Genomic DNA, 17,069 nt, shown 5'->3' on the forward strand with positions numbered 1-17,069 from the left:
GCATCAAGGGATCACCAATTTAGTATTGGAGGGCAGCGTGGAGGGTAAAAATGGTAGAGGGAGATCAAGAGATGAATAAACTAAGCAGATTCAGAAGGATGTAGGTTGCAGTAGGTACTGGGAGATGAAGATGCTTGGACGGGATAGAGTAGTGTGGACAGCTGTATCAAACCAGTCTCAGGACTAAAGACCACAACAACAACAACAATACAATCAGAAACTGAGAAGAGACAATTCCAAATCTAGGAACGCTTCGCTCCTGAAATGACATACGGTACATTGCTTCTAGAAGAGGAGAAATTTCTTTCGCATACTCTAAATAGAAACAGATTGACATTCTGTCAGATCCAGTGGCTATTCCTCTGTAGAGTGATTTCAGTAGTTTTTGTGCCCAATGGACGTTTATTTCGGCATATGTCATTCAGGCGTTCGCTTGACGAATTAAAGAAGGAACCACTGTAAGATCTTCCTCAGAGAAACAATTTTGGAACAAAGTGTAGTATGTCAGTTATCTCTGTCATCCGCCATTTCGATGCCGTAATGTGGGGACTTATCACTTCAATATTTTCACTGACCTAACAGAAGGATAAAACTACTCAGCATTTTATTTGAAGTCAGCAGATGTGATGTAACTTTCCAATTCGTTGAATCATACAGCTTATTTTCTTTTGTACAAAGGACTTGCTGAGCAGTAGAATTGAGTTGCTTCATTAAATAATTTATTTTTCCAATTTTGGAGTTCTGTACTGAGAGTAGAAAACTTCGTATTACGCTACTGTCAAAAGAATTAGCGAATTTACATATAACAAAACTTTCGGTTCGGTGTTCAAAGGAGATAAATCCTAAGCTGTAGATTTTATTTACAAATGAGTCTCTTCCCTACCTTCTGGCAGCGGTGTCTGGACTTCGCAAGGCCGGAATATCTGACCTGCACTGCGGGCTGACTCGCCTTTACGTGTCACAGAGGTTAGTCGCACACTGGTGTTTTAATGCGCCGGTACGCAGATAAGAAATGATCCATTTGTCTAACAATTTATAGGATGTTTAGCGGAGTATTGAGAAATGGACTGAACAATCAAAACCGTAGGGCTAATAAAGTTGACTAACACAATCGAATTACAGTTCATCATTCATAAATATTAATTGATATTACTGAAATGTCTGTGAATGGTGATCTCACTTCATTGTGGATTCAAAGCAAAGTCATTAACAAATAATCATAAATAAAGTGCAGAAGTACAGCGTAAAAGCAGAACATATGCTTGCAGATTTCTTTTTTTCTCAAAGCAGTAATTATCGAAACTGTGTGCAAACATTTCAAAAAATTTTGATCCTTCACACGATGCAAAACATCGTTCACTGCTCACATGCAACCAATAACACAGCTGTAGCAAAATTATCTACAGGGTCAGAATTATTCAACTGTATGAGAAAAATCGCGAATTAGTCACAAGCTGTCGGGCGTGCAGCATGTGAATATCACTACTGATATTCGTCCATGGGTTATGAGACGTTCGATATGCCTGCCATCATTGGTGATGATGTGGCGCAGACGAATAGGGAAATTCTGCATGGCCCGCTGAAGTCTCGGAACGTCGATGCTGTCGATGACCTGCTGAATGGCTGTCTTCATTTAAGCAGTGGTCTTGGGGTTACTGCTGTACACCTTGTCTTTAATATACCCGCACAATGAGGAGTCCCATGTGATCAGGTCCGGAGAATATGGCAGCCAATAGAGACCCTTGAGACCCCAGAGCCAGAATGCGGTCCCCAAAGCGCTTCTCCAGGACATCAGACACTCTCCTGCTTCGATGGTATCGAGCTCTGCCTTGCATGAATCACATCTTGTCGAAATCAGGGTGTCTTTGGATAATGGGGATGAAATCGTTTTCCAAACCCTGCACGCACCGTTCGGTAGTCACCGTGCCATCGACGAGTATCGCACCGATTATTACGTGACCCGTTGAGGGTGGAGAGATTTCTCGACTGCGGAGTGCGGATTCTCAGTCCCCCAAATGCGCTTGTTTTGCTTATCGACGAATCTACGCAAATTAAAGTGGGCTTCGTCGCTAAAGCAAACCAAACGCATGCGGATATTAATTCCCATCATGGCCCGTGGCTAACCATGCAGTTTTAACGTCCTAAAGCAAACCGTTGGCAAGTTATGGCGATTTTATTGCCGGCCGCGGCGGTCTAGCGGTTCTAGGCGCTCAGTCCGCAGCCGCGCGACTGCTACGGTTGCAGGTTCGAATCCTGCCTCGGGCATGGATGTGTGTGATGTCCTTAGGTTAGTTAGGTTTCAGTAGTTCTAAGTTCTAGGGGACTGATGACCACAGATGTTAAGTCCCATAGTGCTCAGAACCATTTGAACCATTTTTTTTTTTTTGCGATTTTATTCATTCATTTCAATAATATTGCAAGTTCGTTTCTGCCTTGGTTCTCACTAGTACGAAGCTAGAGGTCCAACAAGTGTTCCAAAATAAATCATCGAAACTGTATTTATAGTATTCGAAATCCTGCAGGAAGCGTGGGGCAGAGCTCAGTAAATTAATTGGAGTCCAGCGCTCTGCACCCAGATAGAGTTTGCGTTAACTCGCCGACCAGATCTGTCTACGGGTTTACCTCTCGTGAGATCACCGGAACGACCCTCCGAGACAGAAAGCTGCCGAAACTCGAGCGACGAAACACCAAGTACCGAATGAACCGAAAGACGCAAAGAGAACACGCGCAGTGATCCACGCCCTTCCACATTCTCTGTGGCATCGCCCAACACTGACTCGGCGTTGACCCTGAGAAATATTCATATTTAAGGCTGTCCCACATACGTACTTTACATTAAATTCAAAATAGTTAAATTCCAAATAATCTTAGTCGTCACGGACATTTTGTGGTCACTCGAAGCATGAGCAGTGTGATATTACATAAGATATTAACAAAAACGTAAATCATATTCAAGTAAGTCGTTCTGTGCACACACGAAATATGCTACTTAGAGATATACGATTAACGTGTCGCTAATGTAAGAGGAGTGCCCATCCGCCATCTGTTCATTTGTTCTCTAAGAAGTTACACAAAGTGGAGCTTTTCCTTTTTCATTTAGAATTTTCACTAAAGCCCATTTCCATTAATTAGTAAACCTTGGATTAAATAGCATTCAACATCAGCTACAGTAATCATCATAGATTATGATTACGTTTGAATCTAAATATCTCAACCTTCCCCTTATTACGTGCAACTGTGGCAAGTTCAGAGTATTGGCACATTTAATAAACCGTACTGCTACAAAACAGAGCAAGTTGCGTAAATGAAATCTGGTTTTAGTAGTGTTTAGCTTTGATGTGACACCTCATATGCTACTACAGCTCGAAGAGTGTGTTAGTTGTTAATTGTCAGTGGCCTCTGACAATATCCGTAATCAAAAGCTTCGTAAATGTTGTAATAATTGTCACAAAATTGTGATCAATGTTGCGGTGAGCTCATTTCTTCACCAATATCTCTGTGATATCTTCGGTTTCATGATAGATTGCCCCCATTCGAGTCAGCACTCAGTTGTCACCATATACAGGGTATATGAAAAATATTTATCCTATTTGACACGTCTATATTTCTGTAACTAACAAACTTACACAATGACTTTTGTGTTTTGATTAACGGAAAACTCAAAAAGTTCTTTTTTTCATTCCTTCTGATAAGTGTTCATTATGCCGGCCTTGAAATGTACGGCATATGTCAGTGCTGTATTCAGATTGTTCCCACACTGCAGCGGGCATGTCTTGAGTTACAGGTTCCACAGCTGCTGTTATGCGATGTCTCGGTTCATTCACTGTTGTTGGTAATGGAGGCACATGAACGGAGTCTTTCATAGATCCCCTCCTATAGTCACATACAGTCAGGTCCGGTAACCTTGGAGGCCAGTAATGTAAGGGTGAATGATTTGGTCCATTGCGATCGATCCATCGTTCGGTAATCCTTGGATTTATAAATTCCCGCACTTCCAGATGCCAGTGTGGCTGTGCCCCATCCTGTTGGTAAATGAAGTCTTTCGAATCCAGTCTCCAACTGTGGGATAGGAACTTTCTCCACCATATCGAAATATGTACTTCTTGTAACAGAGTTCTAGGCCAAGGAAAATCGGACGTACGTCTTTTACTGTTCTAACTGCACAAAACACATTCAATTTTGGAGAGTCTCTCTCATGTTGTACAAGTTCATGTGGTTGTTCGCTACCCCATACTCTCACATAATGACGGTTCACCTCTCCATTTAAATGGAATGTTGCCTCGTCACTAAACACTAAGCGCGGAAGAAAACTTTCATCCTCCATCTTGCTAAGACCTAAATGACACAACTCCACACGTTGTTGTTTGTCACCTTCTCGAAGAGCTTGCAGTGGCTGAATTTTGTAAGGTTTCGTTCAAATGGTTCAAATGGCTCTGAGCACTATGGGACTTAAAATCTGTGGTCATCAGTCCCCTAGAACTTAGAACTACTTAAACCTAACTAACCTAAGGACATCACACACATCCATGCCCGAGGCAGGATTCGAACCTGTGACCGTAGCAGTCGCGCGGTTCCGGACTGAGCGCCTAGAACCGCGAGACCACCGCGGCCGGCACGGTTTCGTAAGTAAACGTGTACGCATCACACGCCAGGCGGACATCGGGGGTATGTTAAGCTGTCGAGATGCACGGCGAACGGATTTGTGCTTACTCCTTGGGAAACTATGGCGGATGCTTTCGACGTGTGTGTCAGAGACTCTGGGATGATCTGGCGATTTGCCTTTACACAAACAACCTGTTTCTCGCCATAGTTCACGTCATCGACTACTGCTGTGTGCTGTAGGAGGATCCACATCGTACACAGTACGAAAGTCACGCTGAATGGTTGTTACTGACACGCAGTTCGCAAAACGCTTTCCGTTGTCCCGACACCATTTTTATTATTAGGGGAACTAAAGGTGGCGCACACTGCTGCTACCTATTGGTAACCATGTAAAACTCGAAAGTTTGCTCTTTCCAGGAGTGTGTTGTTCACCCACATATCTCAAAGAATGGTTCAAATGGCTCGAAGCACTATGAGACTTAAAATTTGAGGTCATCAGTCCCCTACACTTAGCACTACTTAAACCTAACTAACCTAACGACATCACACACATCCATGCTCGAGGCTGGATCCGAACCTGCGACCGTAGCAACAGCACCGTTCCGGACTGAAGCGCCCAGAACAGCTCGGCCACAGCGGCCGGCTCACATATCTCAAATACCATAATAGCTATGATCTTTTTGAAATCGGATGACACTTTTTGACACACTCTGTGTTTCATAGAGCGCAGTTTCCACCAGCACCGCACTCGGATGTACCCGCTGGCGTGTCCTTAGCCGCCTGAGGCTCGCCTAACTCGGCTAACGACACTGCTGTAGGCGAGACACAGCCCCCTGTCCTCCTCCAGCTCTGCATAATACATCACCACGTATTGACACACACTGCAACTTCATTTGAAAAAGAGAGACTGATCCCCGTCCCCTGCAGTTAATATGAGTACGAAGTCGCTCATCCAGCAGTTCCTCGCAGTTAAGCAGGTGCAAACATGATAACGATCCCTTAAACGGTTTCGAAACTGACGTAAACAGTTCAGCTGATCAGCCAGTATACAGGGTGACTCACCAAGGTATGCAAACATTTTAACATTATATTCTACAAGTAAAACTAAAGGAGAAAGTTCGAATAAACATAGGTCCACAAATATTTAGCTACGGGGTTACGGCTCATAGGAGATTTTGCCTGAAATTTAGCAACTTCGCTAATATGAAGCCATCGCAAAACTGTACGAGGTTAAAGTAAAAAACCTATTTCCATTTACTTTGTTGTTATTAATAAGGTAAATCTAATAAAACATTTTCCCACGACGTCTAACAGGCGAGACGTACTTGTAATTCCTTCAACAAGAAATGCCCCGCTTCCTCGAAGGTGTTCCACTAGCTACGCGATTGCAAATGTATTTTCAACATGACGGTGCGCCCCCAAATTTCGCCAACGCCGTTACTAAACGTTTAAATGATCATTTTCCTCAGAAATGGGTTGGTCGTGGTGCTACACGTCTGTGGCCACCCAGATCGCCCGATTTAACGCCAATGGATTTTTGTATGGGGATGGATGAAAGACATAGTTTCTGAGGAAAAAGTCAATACACGTGAGGCATTACTTGCTCACGTTATAAATGCAGTAGGCGAAATTAAGAACAACCCTGTGAAATTGAAACAAGCAACAAAATCTGTTCCTACACATGCAGGTAAAAGCACTGAACTCGGTGGAGACATTTTTGAACATTTATTTATAATGTATTGAGAAATTGTATGTTCAATGTACAACTTCCTTAACAGTGAGCTTTGTCTCTTCTGGTTTAACAGGAATTCATGTGTGCTGTGGTATTAATTAAAGCAGATTATCTGACACATTCATAGAGTTTCAGTTAACGTTATTAGCATTATTTTCCAAAATCAAATTCTCTACAACTTCTGTTAAATACTTTGTGGAAACATCTGGAATTTATAAAACAAATTGGGCCAACTAGTTTATAAATTGAAAACTTTATGAAATTGTTTCTTTTCTTTTCTGGATGTTCTGGAAAATTACTGCAGATACACGCCTGGGACAAGTTTTATTAGATTCACCAGACCAACAACAACAAGATAAATGGAAATCGTGCTTTACTTTAACGTCGTACAGTTTTGCGATGCCTTTATATTAGCGAAGTTGGTAAATTTCAGGCAAAAACCTTTATTAACCGTAACTGCGTAAATAAACATTTGCGGACCTATGTTTATATGAACTTTTTCCTTTGATTTTACTTGTAGAATAACATATTAAAACAACTGTATATCTTCATGAGTCACCCAGTATATTCGGAACAACGGAGTGGCAGCCGCCTCGTAAAATGGTGAAATCAAGATTAATTTACGCTAATTTATTTATTATGAAGCTAGCTGCTAGAAAATGTCTTTTTAGGTTACACTTATTCCGTAAATTTCATGTTGTTCAGCAGACTGCAAGTTTGGTGAGGTTATTTTCACAGAAAACTTCCTTACTTGTCGCGACACTTGAGACCTTCCGCCATGTTCTGCAGAAGCTTTAGTTGGTTCGTCCTCATTTTTGTGGCGGTAGTCATATCTACTGGCTGCAGCCACCCAATTTCTGTTACAGGTAAAAATTTTACTTTGTTCGATCCATATGAGTCTGGGTATGATAGTAGATAACCATAAGAAATGAAATATATTTTTAATTTTTTCATTGAGATTGTTACGAATTTCTCTTTCAGAATTCTATACAGAAGTCACCGCACATAGTTTAACAACCAACAAAGGTAAGTGTTTCATCCATTGCTGCTACAGACACCTCATGGTCCACGTGGTTCTTTTGGTACTAGTTTATTTAATCACAGTAGTCTTATCTCGTGGTTTGAGACGTCCTCGCCGGCGCCGTGGGGAGGCGAGCGTGTACAAACTTCCCTCCAGCTGCCTGCGCCACCTGTTGCCTGCTTCTCGCCGTGGCGTGGCGGTCGTATTCAAACACACTGCATTGCTACTTATTTTTAGAACGGCGAAAGAGGATGTAAGATGATTGTACACTAAATTAATCACAAATTATGTGATATCTCATTTGTTCAGAAATCTCTCTCGTCCAAGGGTCACACAAACTTGTATTCAGCACTGTTCGTTGCTCCTACATGATAGGCAATACGTGCCTCACACGCTACTGTTTTTCCAGTAGCATAACTGGCAGAGACGGGCGCGACCCACCCGTGGTACACGCCGGCGTGGACTTGTTGGAATATCTGCTTTGTGTCAAGGGGAAGTCACAAGAATTCTGCGACCGAACTACGCAACGCCGTTGGGTATCAGTGTATCATTGCCTCTGGTATTGTAGAAAGCTCCAGTTGGAATGCCATTTAGTCGTCATGTTGCACATACTGGGTGATTTTTACCACAGTGTACAGACTCTAGGGATTGATCGATGAGGGGATACGGAACAGAAATATGTAACGAACTTATGTCCGAAAATGCATGGTTTCCACGCTAGAGAATCTTTATTCAGTCACATACTGTTACAAAGACTGCGGTATAATTCGCGCTGTACCACGCAGCGACAAGTACAGTGTGTGCTGAAAATCGTTTCCAACGCATGCGTGTATACGCGCGGTAGCGTGCTCTGTCTCACACGCTCACATCGATCAGGCTGCAGCCGAACAGTGTCAGAGGCAGGATGAATACGCTGCGCCAGTGTCTCCACGTCTGGAATGGACTTTTCATACGCGCTACTTCTTAGTTGACCCTGTAACCAGAAATGTAGCGGGTTGAAATCTTGTGAACGAGCAGACCGTATAACTGGACCTCCTCGTCCGATCCTTCAACCAGAAAAGATGCGATTGAGATGCGTCCAGGCGTTAATGGCGAAGTGGGCTGGAGGACCATCGTGTAGCAGCCACATAACCCTTAGAATCATCAGTGCACTGTTTCCAGCAAGTCACCCACAAGAAACGCCGATATTTCCGACCTGTCAGGCGACGTGGGAGGAAGACTGGTCCCAAAATAGGTCGCCAATTATCCGAGCCCAGACATTCAGGCTGCCACGATGCTGATGATTCGCTGTCATCATACCATGGGCCTTCTGCATACCATCCCAAAGATGGCTGTTGTAAAAGCTGAAGATCACGTAAGGATGGCGTCATCTTTGAATAGGATGGATGACACAGATCCCGGAATCGTGGTTACCTGGTGAAGAAACCAGTGACAAAACTGGTACAGATGTGGAAAGTCTGTCACTACTAAGCCCTGCACACGCTCTAACTGATAAGGGTAGTACCAGTTGTCATGGAGAATGTTCTACACGGTCGTCTGGCTTACCCTGTAGTGTTGGGCCAACTGCCTGCTACTGATATGGCGGTCGCCTTCCACAGTGCTGATTACATTTTCTTCCAACTCTGGTGTCCGATCATTTAGGGTACGTCCTTCATGACTTTCTGCATCCTAGGTCATTATGTGCGAGAAACAGTATCACCCTCTAGGAGGAAACCGTGAATACTGTAACCGTGGCTGCATGGAATTACACTGTAGCTTCTGTAACAAAGTATGATTCAATAAATAGTGCCTAGCATGCATTTCCGGACATCATTGGACAGTTTTTGTTCCGTATACTCCCATTCATCGACTCCTAGGGTTTGTACATGGAATTTTCACAAAAGTTTACCAACACTCCTTTAGTTGAGTTGTCCTCCACACCGCACTTTTTTCCCATGGCTATTTACTCACAATTTCCACTATTTCCTTCGTGTCCAAGTAAAATCAGATGTGTCAGATTAATTCGCCTCTAAAATTCAGGTCCCAAAACTTCACATCAATTTTAAACATGTTCTTTGTGTCAACTGCATCAAAATCTGAGCTTGTGTTGCAATAAATTAAGTATTTTCGTACGCTGTGTGCCACTGGAACTGTACTTTGAGCTATAACATCAGTTGCGTTTAACATTTCTCCTCGATAAAAACTTTGGACTAGCAACCCCATTCAAAGACACATTTACCCAATATTTCATTGTGTATCAACGTGAATAAACGTAAATTTTTGAGAATTTTCGTAAGTTCCCAATGATGTGTATTGGTACGTCATAGAAAACCAGTGTGTGTGTAGTGCTTGTTGTAAGTAACATGTCGTGTTCTGTTGTTTGCATTTGCTGTAAACTAACGATGATTTTGATTTTGTTTTCGACTACTACATCTAAACACTTTCAGGAAATTACTAGCTTTTATAGAAGGTGCTACTGCTGCCGTAAAGAAAATCTCGATTTGTGTACAGACTGCTTCAGATCTTAACGGTAACTAGCTATCCTTCGAACGTAACTGGTCCAGAGTATAAAAAAGAATAGCAGGATTACTTTAGCGATACTTGTTTGCCGTTCTGTAAGACATTACACCAACCATACTGCAGCCACACTCTGTAAACTATCCTTGAATGTGGGAAGAGTCAGCTGACGTTCATAAGCTAGGATCAATCGACTGGGAGCTGCTGTGCATGGGTGTTTCTGGTGAGTTCTCAACAGTCATCTATCAGATATACCACAGATACCTGAATTACTATCGCCTCTTGCTGTCGCTTCTACAGGAAGTACATGATCTGTCACCGCTTATCCACTGGACTGTCAGCAGATTCTACAAGACGTACATGATCTGTCACTGCTTATCCACTTGGCTGTCAGCAGCTTCTACGGGATGTACATGATCTCTCGCCGCTTATCCACTGGACTGTCAGCAGCTTCTACAGGAAGTACATGATCTGTCACTGCTTATCCACTTGGCTGTCAGCAGCTTCTACGGGAAGTACATGATCCGTCGCCGCTTATCCACTGGACTGTCAGCAGCTTCTACAGGAAGTACATGATCTGTCACTGCTTATCCACTTGGCTGTCAGCAGTTTCTACGGGAAGTACATGATCTATCGCCGCTTATCCACTGGAATGTCAGCAGCTTCTACAGGAAGTACATGATCTGTCACTGCTTATCCACTTGGCTGTCAGCAGCTTCTACGGGAAGTACATGATCCGTCGCCGCTTATCCACTGGACTGTCAGCAGCTTCTACAGGAAGTACATGATCTGTCACTGCTTATCCACTTGGCTGTCAGCAGTTTCTACGGGAAGTACATGATCTATCGCCGCTTATCCACTGGAATGTCAGCAGCTTCTACAGGAAGTACATGATCTGTCACTGCTTATCCACTTGGCTGTCAGCAGCTTCTACGGGAAGTACATGATCCGTCGCCGCTTATCCACTGGACTGTCAGCAGCTTCTACAGGAAGTACATGATCTGTCACTGCTTGTCCACTTGGCTGTCAGCAGCTTCTACGGGAAGTACATGATCTGTCACTGCTTATCCACTTGGCTGTCAGCAGCTTCTACGGGAAGTACATGATCTGTCGCCGCTTATACACTGGACTGTCAGCAGCTTCTACAGGAAGTCCATGATCTGTCACCACTCATCCACTTGACTCTGAGAAGCCTGTCAGTGGCAGGACTGGGCTCCATGCATCAGGGAGGACTCAGCGCGTCATACCCATCACCATAACGAATGAGTCAATGACATGACTGGTACATCTTATTTGTAACAACCATTTTTCGTAGTATGATGTAGCCTTTCTCATTGCATCTACTACTCCTTGAAAACGCAAGTTAACTGTCTCCAGTGAAGGTATATACTTGTTGCAAAACATGCTTCCTCCACACCACTTCTCTCTCTCTCATGGCACTTGCTTCACCTACAGCCTTATTTAAAATCAATCAAGTTAAAATCCTTGCACTCTACTTACTTTTTCTGAATCACTTGATTGCTGGACTCCTTACTCCTGTACTGTCAGAAATCGAACTATTTCATTTTACCAATGTTTTGTGTCTTACTAGGTGCTACAAATAATAATCATAATAATAGTAATAATAATAATACTGTACACACCCTACAACAGAACAGGGGCCACAACATAATATGTGTTGAGTTAAAGTTTAATTTATTTCATTTATTGTTATGGAGATATTTAAAGGTATGTGGTTTGTGTATCTCGATTTCTCTACCATACGTGCATGGTACAAACTACTGTGCATTATATGAGACATTTACCGTATGCAATTTATGTGCCTCGATATCTCTACCATAGGTCCATGGTACAAAGTACAAACTACTGTGTACAGCATGAGGATTATGTGTGGAAGATGAAGTCCATACATTCGTTTGGCAACTTCTATTTGCACCACATCGTGTAATTCGTTAATGCTTTATTTGAAAATAACCATTAATTAATGGTAACTTATGCAATAACTATCATATCATTATGAAATAGTAATAATAAAAGTAATCTTTTGGAAGTAATTTAGTATTGTGAGCGAAACACATTTAGACACATTTGTTTTCATTCCTCATAAATTTAATTTTATCCATTGGGGGAGGGGGGCTAATTATGTCTCTACTCTACACAATGTTGGGTGTTGTGAGATTGGAGGATGTCAGGATTTGGATCTGGCTATGCCCGCCATCTCGATCTTATGTTTGTAGAAAGTCATATCAGACCATGATAGCAGTTAGTTGATCCCTTGTGAGTATCAGTTCCTGCAGAGAAACATGCTGGATTAGCGGTTAAGGGCGGAGTGATACAGATTTCAGGCGCAGAATATCGTTGTTTCCTTAAATAACTGCAGAAATCGGGACTGTGTGTTGAATACACTACCTTCTGACGCTCTTAGTATTGTGCTAGATCTCCATTTTGATATTCTGCACAGGTAATTGTAGAAACAGATTAACGATAAGAGGTCTGTTCCTTCTGGGCTTTTTGTACAAGCAAATAGGAAAGTTCTAAGGGGGGATGTAATAGATTTAGGTCCAAAAATGGATTTTTCAAAAATATTATTTTCTTCATCTACACAGTTTACTCTATGCTGTGTGTGAATTTTATCGTGATAGCGGTTTTAGAAATGCCATTAAATTGTTAAACTGATTAACTCTACACAGCCGGTACCTTTTCCAACAATTGGGAAACTGGTTGCTTCAGCGGAATATTTGTCAGTGTCAAAGCTATTTTCTTTCGATTCCTTTGGCTGACATCTATATCATTGCCTGAAAACTTTCTTGCATGTGGTTCATTTACGTTTTGACAATACTAACACATATTAGTAGGTGGAAGGTTATATTCACAAATCTTTACGTGGGAGTCCAGATTTATGCATAATTGGTGGTGGCAAAACTATGTTTAGGAAATGGAGGTTTCATGGAACTCGGGTTACCGTAAAGAAAGAGGAAGAAATTAGAAGTGAAGAACTTAAGCTCTTAGCTTATCCAGTGACAAAGCACCAATGTACAATCTGTGTCAAACAGACGATCAGTGTAAGTTGAACAATATAAAATGAGATGTATTCCCATAACACTCATTACCAGAATATGTAATGAATTTATTTAATCCCACATTCAAGTTTCTTGCAAGCCCTGATTTATTGAGGAACTGTCTTCACGGAAAGTCACAAAATTGCATATGAAAGCCTCAGTAATTTAATTTGGATTACATGCTTAAAAAGGACATTCTGTGGACTTGAAGTACTTAAAATAGGTGTCTATGATGCCGTTATATGTTACAATAATGGAAATAATGGCAGAATTGAAGTTCTGAAGAGAGTTGGTACAGATCCTGCTGTGTATACAAGAAAAGCATTTTACACCATCGACGAGAGTAGGGTCAAGAAAGCTAACAGATCAGTGTCTTACCTGCAAATACAGACCATGCATATTCTAAGAGGAGAGAAGATAAACCTGGAGGATGAGGAATATCAGTATGGAGGATTTTAAAATTGAGGTAAGCTTATTACATATAGAAGTATGAGAAGAAAATCTTTGGACATCATTTTCTCTGTTTTACATTTTTTTTACTTTATTGGAAGCCTTGCCTCAAAAAGTATATTCTCTAATGCTATGAAATTTTCAGGAACTGTTCACAACGCTCTGCTGTCTCGTTGGAACTAAAAAATTCTGGATCCACCACTTACTTTCGGATATTTAGATGATTGTATGTAGAAAAAGGAAATTTGGATGCACAAAATTAAAAACTCTTAATGATACAATTTGTATCACAATTAATAACTGTGGTTCAGTGGTCTTATAACCTTTTCAGGACACTACAATAAAATTTTCAGATTAATTACATGATTAGAATATGAGCTATGGCTTTTTATAAAAAAGACAATAAAAAATGAAAAATTCAAATTTAGGCAAAATATTAATGATGCATATTTTATTATATTTTGCTGTTGAAACACAGCTCTTTTGCTTTATGCATACAAAATTTTAGATTGCACATTAATAAATATGACGGTAATGATTTTTAAATAAATGTTATCATTTTCTGTTACATCCCCCCTTATAAAGTATTGTTAATTATTTTTACCTATTCACTTTCGGCATTAGTTTGACACAGCAAAGATATCATATTGTTGCAGCTGGCATGCGATTGGAAACATATCCTAACTGCAGGTTCATACAGATTTGATTGCGGCTCATACAAGTATAGAGAGTGCTGTGTGAGGGCAAAGAAGTGATCAGTGACACTGTGTTCCAGACTCGCTCACAGTGGGACGAGTTCATGAGGCTGAGGAGGCCACGGCCGAGGATCTGGGCGCCCTGCTGGACGCTGGGGACGGCGCTGTGGTGACTCTGCTGGCCGGAGACACGCGGCTCGTGGCTCACAGGGCTGTCTTGGCCGCCAGGAGTCCCGTGTTTGCGGACATGCTCCGTCGCGCCACTGTAGAGGGCAGCAGCAGCCAGCTCGTACTCTCGGACACAGAGGGTCCTGTGCTGCGCCAGGTGCTGGCATACCTCTACACCCTGCAGGTGCCCCAGCTGGCCAGCATGGCCCCAAAGCTGCTGGTCGCCGCCGACAAATACGGCTTGTCGGTACTGAAGGCGCATTGCGAGCAACAGGTGGCCTCACAGCTGTCTGTCGAGACTGCGGCAGCCACAGGTGTTTTCGCGATTAGACACTCAGCTAACATGCTGAAGCAGGCCGCCATCGCCTTCATAAAGTCCCACTTGCTCCGTGTGGTGGCGACGCAGGGCTGGGGTGAGGCTGTAGTCAACGACCCACAAACTGTTGTGGAGCTGACTCACCTGATTGCAGAGACGCCAACAGACACCAGGTAAGCCACTCATCTATGTTGCACAGCTCTGAGTGTGTGTACTGCCAAGTATAATACGTCCACCACTAAGTTTAATTAGATGTACCTGCACAGTAAAATTGATATCCTTTTTCTGATATACACTATGCGATCAAAGTATCCAGACGCCTAGCTGAATATGACTTACAATTTCGTGGTGCCCTCAATCGGTAATGCTCGAATTCAATATGGTGTTGGCCCACCCTTAATGTTGATGACAGCTTACACTCTCGTTCGATCAAGTGCTGGAAGGTATCTTGGGGAATGGCAGCCCACTCTTCACAGAGTGCTGCTCTGAGGAGAGGTACCGATGTCGTTCAGCGAGGCCTGGCACGAAGTCGGCTTTCCAAAGTATCCCAAAGGTGTTCAATGGGATTTAGGTCAGGACTGTGTGAAGCCTAGTCCATTATAGGGATGTTATTGCTGTGTAAACACTCCGCTATAGGCTGCGCATTATGAACAGGTTCTTGAAAGTGTTGAAAGATGCAAACGCCATTCCCAAATTGCTCTTCAACAGTGGAAAGAAAGAAGGTGCATAAAACATCAATGTAGGCCTGTGCTGTGACAAATACGTCCACATCATAAAACCAGCGCCTCCGAATTTTACTGTTGTCACTACACACGCTGGAAGAAGACATTCATGGGGCATTCGCCATACCCACACCCTGCCATCGGATCGCCAGATTGTGTACCGTGATTAGTCACTCCACTCAACGTTTTTCTACTGTTCAATCGTCCAATACTTACGCTCCTTAAACCGAGCTAGGTGTCATTTGATATTTACCAACGTGATATGTGATTTAAGAGCAGCTGCTTGACCGTCATATCCAAGTTGTCTCACCTCCCACCTAATTGTGACAGTACTTGCAGTGGATCCTGATGAAGTTTCGATTTCCAGTGTGATGGTCTAGATAGATGTCTGCCTATTCCACATTAAGACCTTCTTCAACTGTCGGCAGTCTGTCAGTCAACAGGCGTAGTTGGCCTGTACGCTTTTGCGTTGTGTATGTCCGTTCACGTTTCCACTGCGTTATCACATCGGATACAGTGACCTAGGGATGTTTAGGAGTGTGGAAACCTCGCTTACAGATGTATGGCACAAGTGACACATCAATCACCTGACCACATTCGAAGTCCTTGAGTTCCGCAGAGTGCCCCTTTCTGCTCTTTCACGGTGTGTAGTGACCACTGATGTCGCTGATATGCAGTACCTCGCAGTAGGTGGCAGCACAATGCACCTAATATGGAAAACGAATGTTTTTGGGGGTGTCCAGATGCCTTTGGTCAGATAGTGTATGTTAGCGTTGTTACCATTGGACTGTCACACACTAACTGAATAGCATGTTGAAATGCTCTCAAAGAACACGCAAGCACAATGTAAGCAAATATAAAGAAACTATACTTAGCAACTAAGCAGGATAAATGCCTCAAACAAGTGCCAATCTGGAACATTTCAAAATTCGGTATCTCGTAAACGACTCCTGCAGCAAACACCACTGGCATTCTGATTTACGCTACTTTTAGTCTGTTAATGTCAATAGGAGTTGTTCTATTTAAAAACGTGTATCTTTGCACAAAAATACGATTCCTAGGTATTAAAACAATCTATTGATTGTCTAACAATACTGATACGCCTGCTAAACCTGCTGGGCAGAACAGGTAATAAGATTGTGGAAAGGGCCAAGGGTTGAAGTCAGTTACTGCTTCCAACTGTCATTCATTCTACATTAATAACCTGTACAACTAAAATGGCACATAGCCGAATCTTTACCGAATGTAACTCTTTCATAGCTGAAGGCCTCCAACAAGAAATCTTAACAGGATAAAATCCAATTAAGAAAACAATAAAATAATTCAGAAACAACATACGCAATGTGCAATACAAATGGCTGAGGGCCACAATTAAATTCGAAAATTTCAGAATATATTGGCATAGACCTTTAAAGGAAGAAGGCGAACAAGAAACCTTACAAGAACCAAAAATTCAGTTTAGATGGCAATAAAATAATTTAAAACCCCCAAAAAAGCAACACATGTAAGGTGCAACAGAAATGGCTGAGGGACAAAAATTTCATAACTTCAGAATATATTACCATAGACGTTTAAAGGCAGAAAGCCAGCATGTTTAACAACAAGAAAACTTACAAACCAGCAAGATAAAAATCCAGTTAAGATAGCAACAAAATAATTTAAAGGGGAACATATGCAAGGTGCAGTACCAATGGCTGAGGGCCACAATTAAACTTCAAAATTTTAAATTATATAACCTTAATCTTTAAAGGCAGAAGGCTGGTGCAGTGTTTAAGCTTGAAAGATAAATTAAAAAATTAATTTTGCAA

At 42.2% G+C, this 17,069-nt stretch overlaps 1 protein-coding gene across 1 annotated transcript in view; it reads left to right on the forward strand.

Moving 5' to 3' along the window:
• LOC124720098 (ankyrin-3-like) overlaps positions 1–17,069 on the forward strand; it is a 53,674-nt gene that overhangs the window by 13,462 nt on the left and 23,143 nt on the right. The window contains exons 2-4 of the mRNA XM_047245391.1: positions 7,031–7,200; positions 7,316–7,360; positions 14,136–14,712. Of these exons, the coding sequence (XP_047101347.1) occupies positions 7,113–7,200; positions 7,316–7,360; positions 14,136–14,712 (710 nt within the window). The 5' untranslated portion in view covers positions 7,031–7,112. The remainder of the gene's footprint in view (positions 1–7,030; positions 7,201–7,315; positions 7,361–14,135; positions 14,713–17,069) is intronic.

This window comes from Schistocerca piceifrons, chromosome 11 (assembly GCF_021461385.2).
Source record: "Schistocerca piceifrons isolate TAMUIC-IGC-003096 chromosome 11, iqSchPice1.1, whole genome shotgun sequence".
Lineage (NCBI taxonomy): Eukaryota > Metazoa > Arthropoda > Insecta > Orthoptera > Acrididae > Schistocerca > Schistocerca piceifrons.